This window comes from Symsagittifera roscoffensis, chromosome 4 (genome assembly GCF_963678635.1).
Source record: "Symsagittifera roscoffensis chromosome 4, txSymRosc1.1, whole genome shotgun sequence".
Lineage (NCBI taxonomy): Eukaryota > Metazoa > Xenacoelomorpha > Acoela > Convolutidae > Symsagittifera > Symsagittifera roscoffensis.
Window position 1 is genome coordinate 40,521,820 of NC_087065.1, and position 12,921 is coordinate 40,534,740.

The 12,921-nt window shown below is 35.8% G+C and overlaps 3 protein-coding genes across 4 annotated transcripts in view; 1 reads left to right on the forward strand and 2 right to left on the reverse strand.

The window, feature by feature from the left end:
• Nucleotides 1–12,921, reverse strand: part of LOC134844878 (uncharacterized) — a 527,221-nt gene that overhangs the window by 166,266 nt on the left and 348,034 nt on the right. The window lies entirely within an intron of this gene.
• The window catches only part of LOC134845267 (uncharacterized), a 48,177-nt gene that overhangs the window by 32,749 nt on the left and 2,507 nt on the right, over nt 1–12,921 (forward strand). Inside the window, exons 10-13 of the mRNA XM_063862213.1 lie at nt 5,894–6,013; nt 6,541–6,701; nt 9,178–9,531; nt 9,858–11,436. Of these exons, the coding sequence (XP_063718283.1) occupies nt 5,894–6,013; nt 6,541–6,701; nt 9,178–9,531; nt 9,858–11,436 (2,214 nt within the window). The remainder of the gene's footprint in view (nt 1–5,893; nt 6,014–6,540; nt 6,702–9,177; nt 9,532–9,857; nt 11,437–12,921) is intronic.
• On the reverse strand, nt 1,381–3,085 carry LOC134844478 (uncharacterized). 2 transcript variants are annotated; one of them, XM_063861181.1, is made up of 3 exons: nt 2,916–3,085; nt 2,376–2,448; nt 1,381–1,754 (listed from the first exon to the last, which is right to left on the reverse strand). In XM_063861181.1, the coding sequence occupies exons 1-3, from the start codon at nt 2,934–2,936 to the stop codon at nt 1,543–1,545; spliced, it is 306 nt and encodes a 101-aa protein (XP_063717251.1). In that variant the 5' UTR covers nt 2,937–3,085; the 3' UTR covers nt 1,381–1,542. The 2 variants fall into 2 exon arrangements, with proteins under 2 accessions (XP_063717251.1, XP_063717250.1); XM_063861180.1 differs by lacking the exon at nt 2,916–3,085 and adding an exon at nt 2,676–2,881.

The following is a 12,921-nucleotide window of genomic DNA, read 5'->3' on the forward strand; positions in this document are numbered from 1 at the left end:
GTTTACATTTTTACGACGAGATCTACAAAGTCTGGTGAAATGCCCTTTGAATTTACAAGTAGTACAAGTCGTGCCCTTTGCTGGGCAAACTGCTAAGTGTCCTTTTGAGAATGATCCGCCACACTTCATACAGTTGTTACTTCTTTCGATGTTAAGGGTTGGTTCTCTTTTGACATTAAAATGGTTGTTTGGGTTATGTACGGATGATCCGTTGGATTTAAAATTGTTAGTGAACTTCAAGTGATTTAAAATTCCCTTTTCGTCTATGAGTGCTACATTTAGTGCTTCGCGTGGAGGGAGGGTTTCTGTTAACAATTTCCTTTGGATGTCGTAGTTTTTCATAATATTTATGAAAATATCTCTTATCCACTCTTCTTCTCCTGCGGTTATGTCGCACTTTTTTGCCATTTCAGCTAAGGCACCCCAAAATTGTTCGAGGGATTCTCTGTCGCGTTGTTTTCTATTTAACAGTTTATGTCGTTCAAATGTGACATTTGTCTTTCTTACGAAAGCGATCGCTAGGAACTCCCAGAATTCTTTAAAAGAAATTTGTAAAACTTTCATCTTGGTAAATTTTTGTCCGAAGATCCTTTTTCCTTTGTTTCCTAGTGCTAGATATAGGACCGAACGTAATTTTTTGTCGGCTTCTTCTATTCGCATTCCGTTAAACTTCTTGGTTTCAGTTTTTATCGATGCTGCTTCTTCTTCGTCGTATCGTCTTTGTTCTTGAGTATTTCTCTCCATTCTCGAGCGTCTTTGAGCATCTGTTTCACCGTCCGTTGAGTTTTCCAAATTTGGAGGTAATGGGTGTTGTCTCTCCAACGGATTGAGTAGATTTTCTATGTCTTTGTTTTCTTTAGCAATTATAGCTAATTGAAACAGATCACTCCAGTCTTCCCATGGAATGGGGGGGGGGGTCTACCGTATGGTTTTGCCAAAAGGAGGTATTCCTCTCACGTTAGATTCGTTAGTTGACTGCGCCATGATAAAATGTTACTTTGTTGTAGCTAATTCTAAATTAAAACTTAAAAAGAATAAGGAATTAAGATGAATTAGTCGGTAAGTTAAAACATTAAAACAATGAGAGATCATTCTCTCCGCCGGAGAGAATGGCCAATGAAGGTCATATCAGAGTGACCAGTTAAATAAACTAATATGTTTTGCAGTAATTGCAAAACGTGATGTAAATCACAACAAAAACACTATTGTATTTCCATTTTAGCATTGGATGAATTATGAATTGAGGATTAGCTAAACTGACATTGAAAGAGAATCGGAATGAACATAGATTCGTTCAATAGACTTCAATGATAAATTAGTACATGAAAGTTTTTTTTAAATGTCACCTTCTGTCACGACTTAAAAACGAATGAACTGACATTGTATGTTCAGCGAATTTCAAATTGATATTTTTAAGAAGATATATACGATTTTTATCGAATGCAGAAAAGATTATACATGAATGAACCCCTAACGTGCACTGTTGTAATCTATCGCCGGGACTAATTCGAATGGAGTAAATTCAGTGTAAGTTGCTCAGTTTTAAATGTCATCATTGTGATACTTGATGTCCCGCAACTTCTTCCTTTGAATGCGCTCGTATCTAGCCTGGTTGCTGTAGTCTTCGAATGTGATGTAGAATGCAAGAACATTGTAGACTGCGAATACTATGAAGGAGAGAAGACAAAGGGCGATTCCCATCCCAGTTGTGGTAGTTCCGTCTTGGGCAGCATAATTGGCCAAGTAGACGACGCCTATTACGCAAAGAATGTAGAGAGTATAACAATGACGATTGTTTCATAACCTGCGCGAAGATATAATTTTCATTATCAATTTTTCGAACGCTAGATAAGTGAAAAGGTACCAAAAATATTCCTAAAAAATGTGGCAACACTTGAATGTAGGTCTTTAGCGTTCATTTTTTTTCTATCTCCAGAGCAAATTTTCACGAATCAAAGACTGGAACAGTTTGAAAGGCTGCAAGATTCTAATGATTAATTTTTATCTTCTAAGTTTGATGATATTTCAAGCGATCTTTAATATTTTTATTGAATAAATGTTATATTTTTCTGGCACTTCTTCTTGGCAGATCTATGCAATTTTGATTTGACTTAATGACAAATTGAATAGATAACTTCGCTATATTCCTTGTTTCTTTAGTGTCCTTGAGGTCGAAAATTAAAATATAATTTGCTGGGAGTATCTCTCAATTTTCCGTGGCCTGATCATAGAGCTTGTTAATTAGCATCTAAAGCAAATAATTAGTATTCATTAAATAGTTACTTGAAGTTAAGTTTTCCTAGCGGAGTGTTATGGAAAAAATAGCTAGTGTACCAAGCAAGCCGTTTTCTAATTGACCTGGCCCCTAAACGTACCTATGAGGACTACAATGGCGAGTGAGTAGACTGGAACTGCAAGCAGAAGGAGAATCCAGCAGAAGGTCTCGCTCTAAGTATAACGAAATGAGTTTGAGATATCATATTGTGAAGTTATTTGCAACAAGTAGTAGTGCACATTGAGACCATTGCAACAAAAAAGCTCTCTTTTTAAACAAACAACGCTTGTTGAGTGTAAAAGAACGAAGTGATTTTTAGCTATATAAGTCTGGATGATTAGCGCTTCTATATAATTAAAGAACTATTTTCGACACGAATGTAATATGAAATTTTACCTACTTTGATTTTACCTAGAAAATTACGGCCACGGTAACTTATAGCTGGCATTTTGGAAGTTTGTGTCACTAGTTTGGGTCTTTAAGAGAAACACTAGTGTAATGTACAGTTATGTAATGTAGCGCATTTGAAATCTAACTCTGATATAAGTGTGCTTTGTGTATTTGCTCACATGTTTGAAACTGTAACCTTACAGTTTACTGGCGATACGTGTAAGGATGTAGAGGAAAGATAATTTATTACCTTCAGAAGCCCTTTGCCCATTTTAACAGAAAATTTGAAGGATCAGTTTAACGTTTGAAAGTTGAGCTATACAATTGATTTGTTCTCTTTGTAAGGCTGACTTTATTTGACGCTAGAACTCAAGCTGATTCATGAAATGAATGTTCAGTGTTCAAATACAAAGGATGCGTTTATTTACTTAACTTTTGCTCTGCTAGTGAATTAGAAGTAAGCTCTGATGTTGGTTCAGGTATGTAGTTGGTAAAGATGCCGACGGTGTTCTATTGTATCTGAAAACCAAACAAAAAATTGAGAAGAGAAATATTCGATTTGACTCAAGTATACCGTAGCAAGTAGCAAGGTTATTCCAGGAGGGAGCTAGTTGTTTTTTTTCGTTGAAAATATAGTTCACAGAAATTTCAAACTTCGCCATTTCTCAACTGGCCAATCTCCTCAATTCTAGAAATTTCAAAATATTTTCGTTTTTCTCTATGCTAATAATTGCGCGCTGAACAAGTTTTGGATAAATTTTTGAAAAATAGTAGACTTTTTTGGTTTATGGCTTGTAATGAAAACCCGTAGAGTTTTGATTCAGTTTTTCTGTTTTCAAGGAAATTTAGTAACAATACAAAAGGATGAATAAAAATATATGAGAAAAAGCAAAAGTTTTCTCGGTTACAAGAAAAAAGGTCCGAATAACCCATTTCGGTCTAAATAGGAAAGTGTAATCTTAGAGCGTCTCGCCAGTGTCCGCAATTAAGACAGAAGAGACACTTAAGTCTTTTATTTCGAAAATTTGTTTTGAGCTTGTTCATGTTACTTCAAAAGTCCCAAATAGGCCAGTAACAAGTATTTTTGTGCAAAAATAGCTGTCAAATTATTCTGTGGTACGTTTACAGCAACGGACTGTTATTTCAAGTTTCAATGAAAAAAGTGCACTCTAAGTTCTTATTGTAGACGCAGGGATGGGTTTTTCTCCGTTTTTTTTTCTCAGTAAAAATTGTAAAAATTTTCACGCTCAAATTATATTTTCCTTTGGTTGTTTTTTTATTCGTTTAAATTTGGGATTAGAACGCGTTACCAAATCAGTTAGGATATTTTTTTAGGCTCAGATTTTTTTTAACAGAAATTTTTTGTTAAATGTTTTATTAGGCGCGTTTGGCACTACGACGAAAGTTTCGAAATCGGCCGGTTTTTTTCGTAAACAGAAAGTTTTGACTTGAAAAATCAATTGCAAATTGTTTGTCTACATACTTTTTGTCGGCTTATTCGCCAGAGCACGGGCTTTTTTTCATCTGTTCGAGCTATTTTCACTAAATTAAAATCCAACTGGTGTATTTCTGTAATGGTGCAAGTAACTGAGTTCGAAATTTTGCTGCTTTTGTTATGTCGTTATCAGACAGATATTTTCAGTTAAGTAAATTGTGAAACAAATCGCGATATATTTATCTTGTCTGAACATCTGGGCCTGTTTTTGCTAACCAACAGACATAATTTGAGCATGTTTGCTTTTTAAATACCCATTTCAAAGAAAAATTTTAGTTAACATGCTAAACTCTGTGCGCGCGTGTGTGTGTGTGTGCGTGTGTGTGTGTATGCGTGCGTGTGTGTGTGTGCGTGTGTGTGTGTGTTTGTTTGTTTGTGTGTGTGTGGTGTGTGTGTTTTGAGGAGACGACTCGAAAAAAATTCATCAAAACATTTTTTCACAGGTGTCTACTCAAGTGTTTTTTGGCTAAGTTTTTGATTGATCCTAAATTTTTTTGAATGGCGTGACTTTTTAAAGTTAAATCTTCGCTAAACAAATCGAGACAATCAATCTCGAAGTTTGATAGATCTAGTTTTTTTTTTCTTTTGAACGGCCTATTTTTTCGGGTTTTATCTCATTTTATGTCGTCTAGTTTGCCATTTTCATTTTTTCTCAGTCACAAGAAAGCAATGGAAATTGTGTTAATTTTTGGTAATTTCCAAAATTTAACAAATCTCCATTGTTTGTTTAAAGTTTGTGTTCTCATTTTTTGTTAAACAACTCTGAATTTATTTGTAAAAACCACTGAGTTTTTAACTCTTTTTTCATTTAAATTGTTTATCCGTATGAAAAATATTTCAGTTTAGCTTTTATTGGTTTGCGTGCCTCTTCGTTTGTTCGCTCGCGTCGTTTGACGGGAAAGAACAAATTTTAATTCGCGTGTCGGGGTTATGTGAAAGTTGAAAACTTCAAGTTTTGGAACTTCTTGTTTTTTAAGAGTCGATGAACGTTAACCTTGATCAGATTTTTATTTAGATGTTGATGATTTTTTTGCGTTTTTTCTCAGGAAGTCATAAAACTTGATCAGGTTAAAATTTACATTTTTTTGCGGTTTGGTTTTTCTCGTTTACGGAAATTCAGGTCCACAAATAGAAGTCCGATGAGCCGAGTGATATATCTTATTGAGGCACTTTCATTTGATGTTGGTTTGAAAATTTTCCGTTGAAATAGAGCAAAAAGCGTGAAACGGTAATAGAGTTCGAAGCTTCATTTGTGACAAATTGTTTTTCAACGTTTTTTATTAATTTTTCAACTTCAATCAAATCAATTACTAATGTTCTTCAAAACTTCTAATTCATATCCCCAAACCGCGCATAAAAAACAACTTAAATTGGGAGAAGAATCGAAGAAAGTTAAAGTTAAAAGTCTTGAAGACTTTTTGAAAGCAACTGGTCAGAACTTGTTGTTCTGTTTGCGCAACCCGCAATTCGAGGCAGATTATTTTTCAGGATATTGATTTTGATGGGCTGAACGCGTTCTATTATGTGAATGGTTTGATGATGGAAACAAAAACTGTTTCCCGAGCTTAAGTTTTGTGCGATGTAAAAATTGTCACTTACTTTTCCCTTAGTTTTGATAAAAACGAAAAAATTGAATAGTTCTGACCGTAGTCTTGACAAATTTTGTTGAAACCATTTAGAAATTTTCAATCAAAACTAGAGCCAACTTGCAATGAGTGTCATTTCCGTTTTAGCTGACTATATATGCTATCAGTCAACGAGACCAGCATTTTCTCTGCAATTTGGATGTGAACATACAAGTAGAACAACCAAAGCTGCATCTCTACACACAACAGATTGAGATGCACGAAGAGGTAAAGGAAGATCAGATCATCATAGTACCCATTTTCACACCCATGATAATACCAATTAATCATTTACGTTAACAGAGATTTTTAGTGTCAAAGAACTTTGTCAAGACGACACTTTTATAAATTGCGTTTATTTTCTTTTTTTAGGAAAAAGTATTGATTGTTCACGTCCAAAATTATTATTTTTTGCGGTTTGCCTTTTGATTTGAGTTCAATTCAAGTTACTTACTAAAAGGAAGGCAAATTACACTACCCAATGAGCAAGTGGAAATGTCCCGCCCGAAGAAAAAATCATCCATCAATCCAGTGTTTAAAATTTGATTAGTTCTGTGATAAACAATAAAATTGACTTTAACGGAGACAGCGTTTTTCTAAAGCAAAAAAACTGGCGTTTCAACTACGGTTTTTTTTGCCGAAGTTGGTGGTATGGGTTATTTATACTTGGTATGGACATACTTATTTGTGAACATTATCACATGGCCTACTTTAGACTTTTCTTTTGACTAGGTTATGTTTTGGTGGTCCTTCAGGTTCTGGATTGGAGCTTGCCTGTGCGTAACTGTAGTCCTCGATACCACTACGTGACCTTCAACTGCAACAGTCCCGCTTTCGCCGTCAACCCTGTGGAGATGGACATCCCGCCCTACATGACAGTCCCAGTTACAATCACTTATGACCAAGGAGACACCAGGTGCTTCTGAATGGCTATGTTATCAATTTTATTACCCTTGCGATAAGCAAGGGTATTGCAATCGGGTACGAGACTTTTTTCCCGTTGATAACGTCACCGATTGCTTAAAATTAGAAATGGTAAATTTAGATGCATTTTTTAACGAATACGCCTGGGACGGCAAAGGTCCTGTGTTTAATTTTCTTAGCCTTGAGTTCGAATATACATATATACTTTTTTTCGCTTGAAAACTTTATTCTGCCCAAAAGATTTCGGCTTATATTTTATCGGCTTAGTAGCTTTTTTTTGAGTCATTTCAATTGAAACATAATTTTTGTGCTCCCCTCTGGATTGCACGAAATAATAGAATTTTTTAATGGAAATTATAGTTTTTCAGGACAAGTTTTCGACGTTTTTTCTGTTTCTTTTTTTTCGCTTGATAGGTTTCGGCCTATATTAAATCGGCTTAATGGCCTCATTTTGCGTCTTTCGACGAGCAAATAAAGTTATTATTTGCGTCTGTGTAATGTGAGGGCGAAAGGGACTTAATATTTTTTTTACTCTTAAATTTTTTTGTTTTTTTTTCCGATTTTTTTTTCATGTATTCTCCTGCTTTTCGGCTTAATAGGTTTCGGCTTATTATATAGATTTATTTGCCTCATATTTTTTCATTTGATGAGCAAATAAAATGTGTGTGTTTTTAGGCTGAGAGGGACTTATTAACTTTTTGTTGGGTTTTTTTCGGCTTAAAGGTTTTCTACTAAGACATTTTCAACTTTATGGCGTAGTAAAATTTCGTCCGATGCTAATTTCACATTCTATTGTCTTGACCTGTTCTTGTATCAAAACTAGCCTTATTCATAACTAACCTTAGCGGCTTTCTTGTTTTGTATCGCAAGTGGTGCGAAGCTCAGCTTCGCCTCTGTGATACAGTTATCATTGAGTCGAATATCTCCTTTTCTGAATCAGTAGACTATTGCAATTATAGAAACTATCTCCCCACCTTAACCGATTCGATAAAGAACTGTGATGTTAAGAGGGTATGGCGTGGACGTGTGATGAAACTGTCCAATGACGGCTTGTACAGTGCTGATTTGAATTAACCGGACAAAACGAGCTAAACTTGAAATTTAAAACGCGTTTTTCTCAAATTGGGTTGAGTTTAGGTGAAATCTTATGGGGACAAAGCTTGCTTATAATTTCAGCAGAATTAATATGGTGTAATTTGTTTTGCAAAGTTCGGGTCCAAAATTTTACCCCAAAAATGGGTCATTTTGGCTTTTCTTAGTTAATTAAAAATTACGCCGAGAATAACTAGTCGATCACAGACATAATTATATCAAAGTGAGCCCCTTACGTAGCCCAACAAACTTTGACAAGGGTATAGTCTCCAAAAAAATTTGCAAACCGTTTAAAAATTGTTTTTAAATAAAAGTTGGTATTTTTTTATAGTAAAAACGACCATTTTTGTCCAGCAAACAAAAGTAAATTAACTTATACAACATTTTGGAGAAGGAACCCCTCATAAATTTTGTTGGGATACGTAAGGGGCTCACTTTGATATAATTATGTCTGTGATCGACTCGTTATTCTCGGCGTAATTTTTGATTAACTAAGAAAAGCCAAAATGACCCATTTTTGGGGTAAAATTTTGGGCCCAAATTTTGCAAAACAAATTACACCATATTAATTCTGCTGAAATTTTAAGCATGTTTTGTCTCTAAGTTTTCACCTAAACTCAACCCAATTTGTGAAAAACGCGTTTTAAATTTCAAGTTTAACGCGTTTTGTCCGGTTAATTTAAATCAGCTCTGTACAACGAAAGTTCGAATAAACGTGGTGTTTTTTTATTTAAAAATAGCGTTCCTGAACTTAAACAAATGGTTGACGCACAAAAAGAAGAAAAAAAATTGTATTGGGAATTTTTGGGTACCCGATAAGGCGACCCATTGATTGGTAAATAATTTTAGTTGCGACTATTTAGCTCTTCTCACAGATGTAAGTATCAATTAGCGGTTTAGGGTAATCTGGCGATTGACTTGCGGCTTCAAATAAATATAGAATAAGTAACCCACCTTTGATTATTGTGGTCAAGCACGTACAGCCTACTGCATGATGACCTACTGCATGAAGACCCACCCTAATATTTTTTATGTGACCTATTTTAGTGCGCTGTAATTTACGTGATGGATAAAGGCAACTTCAAAGCTTCACTGCAGATACCAAATAGTCGATAGATTTTCATGCGATCCTTGATCTGGTCTGGAACAAAATAAGCGCAGATGCTTTCATAGTCTTTTCTACTTGCACTTTGGCTTATGTTCATTTTGATTTGCCTCGAACTAACCATTTAATGTTACTAATCATGCAACGACCAAAAATCATATCTTGACCAATCATTCAACTAAAAACGGTTTCATCTTATTTGCAGTGCCCGTGCTTCAAATAACCATCGGCATTCTTTTTCTGGTGCTGAGTTTTTAAATATTGTTTACAGGGAACAGGCATCGGTGGTAATAACAGTTGAACCAGAAGGACCAGTCTACACCGTGAACGTCGACGGAAGACCGAGGTCGAAACGATTCCTAGGTTTAAGCGGGGCTGGCGACAACTATTCGCTCGGAGATCGATCAACCCACCCTATCCACAAGACTACAAGTCTACCAGCTGTGTTACCATCAATGGGATATGAAGAAGAAACGAAAGCAGGCTACAGAGACCACATGAATGACTCAAATGATTCAGGAGTGCTGTTTGACTTGACGACTAAAGTGATTTTGGCCAATGTGGAGTACCTCTTGTTCCCTCCGAACGGGAAGAACTCTCCCGTTAAAAAGATGTGTATTCTGAAGTGAGTCAATTTCGAATGATTTAGATAAGTCTCTCTGTTGTGCTCCACGAAAAAAAAATTAAAATAACCAGTTTGTTGGTTGTTTGTCCAGGTCTTTGCACAAACAGCTCAGCTCTTATGAAATATTTCGTTTATGGACATGCCATTGGTAAGTATTTTGAATGCTTTTTTTTTCTTTAAATTTTTGAAAAAAAGAATTGTTCAAATTAAAATATTTGCCTTTTTGGTTTTCTGCTGTCTCATGCTTTGCGTCTAAATAAATTATTCAAATCATAGTTCCTTCAAGTTTAAAAAAAAACGTTTCAAAATGGTATTTTTGTTCACAGGAACAATTCAAGCCATGATGCTATTCTCCGATTATCTATTGTAGAGAAACGGTTTACCATTGTAGCAGTTCATAAAAATGAATCCCTGCATCCGGAGAAGAGTGGGGACACGTTCGAACTAGGTCCACAGGACGTTCTGAAAATCATCGTCACCTTTTTTGACTCTCAAAAGGGTCCGCAGAAACAACTGGACTTGATCAGAGGACAGCTATCTGTTAAGACAGTTTTTAAAGAAACCTCACTTCTGAATTCGAGCAGTGCAATAGGTTTGACAACCAGCTCGTTTGGCGATACTATCAACCACCACCGGTCGCCGTTCGGAGAATTGGTTGCAAATAACCACTCGCAATTCAATCGCTTAATGGTTGCATCACAAGATTACACTGTGTCAACTCACTTTGTTAGCGATGATGAAGACTCAGATAGTCTTAAGTTGCCTTTAATTGGTTACAGCGGAAGTTCGAGCATCAATGTAACATTAAAACGGGAAGCGAATGTGGATAGTTGCTGGAATCTAGCAGCTACGGTTTCCGTGCAGAACACTGGAGACCGCTTTGCGTATGTAGCGGTAACGTCTCAGCATGCAATTGAAGCCTCTCCTCGCTGTTTCTCTTTGAGGCCCAAAGATGACGTTCAAATTGGTAAATTGATTTTAAAACCGGGAGTGAATGGAAATATTGTGGAAATCACGTGGGGAGATGCTATTATCAAGCAACTGTACGAGAAGTTCTGCCACACTAAATGTGTCTATGCCAGCAAACAAGTGCACCAGTTTCTCGTTGCGCCTTACCCTGCTACTGACTCGCAAAATCAGAACAACCATTTGCCTTCGAAAGAAGACATGCCTCATTTGGACCCCTCGGATCTAATAGGGAATATCTACACGACCGAAGTGAAAATAGGACCCGAAGTGACGAATCCGAAAAATTTGAAAATGGGAAGTGTAGTCATGCGAGATATTTCTATCAAAGGTGAGTCACCTTACAGTGACATGGCAATGCACCCAATGAGCTTTGACAAACCGACCGATGCTGATTTTCCGCTACTGGTTTCTACTCCTCCAGAGCCGACAAAGGTCGCGATCGGAATGGCCAAGCAGATAAAACCAAAATGTGATCCCATTAATTTTACAATCGATGCCCGTAATATTGTAATGGAACTAAGCAATACCAGTTTTAACTACAAAATGCGAAATTTTTGCAAGATTGTAGGATCTTTTACGGTGGCTAACAGTCATACGGAATTTCCCTTGGAGTGCGAGATGACGTGTCAAGACGAATCAGTGCTCATTCAGCCGACTGTGTTTCTAGTAGAACCGAAAGCTAGCCAAAAAGTGTTCGTTCAAGCATATATTCATAACAGACAACTGCCTGATTTGAATATTTACGGCGACAACAGCTCTCTGGATTCAAAAAAGTGGAACGAGATTCGTGCTGCGATGAAGTTTGATGACAGGAAGGATGGCAAAATTAGAAGTCCCTATGACGAAGCGATTAATCTCTACTTGCCAGGAAGTTTCTACAACCAGAAATTGGCTACTCATTTGGAAAAACCAGAAGATGTGCATAATCTTGTTGACGTAAGTTTTTGTTCCGACCATCTAACGTAGTTTCGATACACCAGATACTCAATGAATGGAGGTTTCGAAAATCCTAGATCCGCTTGTGATGACACTCAAACGATTACTAACCTTTACAATAAGAAAATTCAACACGAAAAATTTAAGGAAATAATTTTTTTTTTCGGTTTTTACCCTTGCGATAAGCAAGGGTATTGCAATCGGGTACTAGACTTTTTTCCCGTAAATAAGTTTAGGCACAGGAACACCACTTCTAGAGGATCTCTTCTGACATACTCAATTTCTTGAAAGTTCAAATAAAAGTATTATCTAGTAACCAAGTAATTGGCTTGAACTAATCATAAATAATTAGTTCAAGCCGGTTTCAGGTTGTAATTCAAATCGCATTTTTTTTTCGGGTTCGTGGTTTTCGTTCTAGTTTCTGTTGGCTCATTTTCCGTTTTTTGAAACGCCTTTTTTATCTGATAGGGTTTCTATTAGTTTACTTTTTAAAGCATAGGTTTTGTTCCAATTTAGCCAGGTTTTACTATAACTGAAACTTCACAACTTTGTAAATTTATCATGTCTGATTTTGAGTTTTCATGTCTAAGTATTCAAACAGTTTCAGTTTATGTTATATCGACTTAGTTAACTTATTTTGCGTAATTTCGAGGGCAAAATATATCCGTTTGGGATTATGTGTTTCAGTTAGGTTGGGTCGTAAAATTTTCTAAGTTTTATGAAATTTTTTATGACATCAGTTTGCCGCCTTTGCTGTCGCTCGGTAATTGATTTCCTTTTTTTAAAGGCTGTTTATGAATTTCATCCGATACAAATATGAAGTTTTGCTAGCTGTATTATTTCAACGTTTGTCAAGTTATTGTTCTAGTAATATTTTCCTGCATATTTTTCAGAATTATTTTTTGACTTCTGTCTTTTTTTCATTCACTTTTTTGTAGCGCATTGTGTTTTTTTATCGCAAGTATTGTGAAGCTCCGCCTCGCCTCTGTGTTTAAAATTTGTATCTATTCAACAATCTCCCCTCCCACTTTTGGATCTACTAAGGAATCCCCTGCATATATTAATTTTCAGCTCGTGATAAATTATTTCTTTCAAAGTTTTCACAAATTTTCAGTTTTTTTTATCAATAAATTATTTTCATCTTTTTTCATTTTAATGGTCTTTTTTATACTGTTATATACTGTTATATACTGATATTCATAGCCTTGAAGTCATTTTCAAATTGTATCACAATGATAGTCAGGGTTCTTTCTTTGAAAAATTCGAAAGGGATTGTTAAGTAGATCCTTTATTTTTCCCTTGTTTTTGAATTTCTCTGCTTAAATCTTGGTGGTCAGTACTTGCTATACTACTTGGTAATTGAATATTATCCGTTGGATTGAATTCGGGTGATTTTTGTTCGAAATCCTTCTCTTAAAGCACTTAGATATTGTAATGGGCAATGCTATGCGGTGGGTTTGATCCTATTTACGCCTTTATTTATTT

Excerpts from the sequence above, each read along its gene's own strand:
- LOC134844478 (XM_063861180.1), bottom strand. The coding sequence starts at position 2,723 with ATGCCAGCTATAAGTTACCGTGGCCGTAATTTTCTAGGTAAAATCAAA. Across the intron at positions 2,449-2,675 it reads ATTTTCTAGGTAAAATCAAA|AGCGAGACCTTCTGCTGGAT; the intron begins GTAGGTAAAATT and ends CGTTATACTTAG. Across the intron at positions 1,755-2,375 it reads CGCCATTGTAGTCCTCATAG|GCGTCGTCTACTTGGCCAAT; the intron begins GTACGTTTAGGG and ends TTTGCGTAATAG.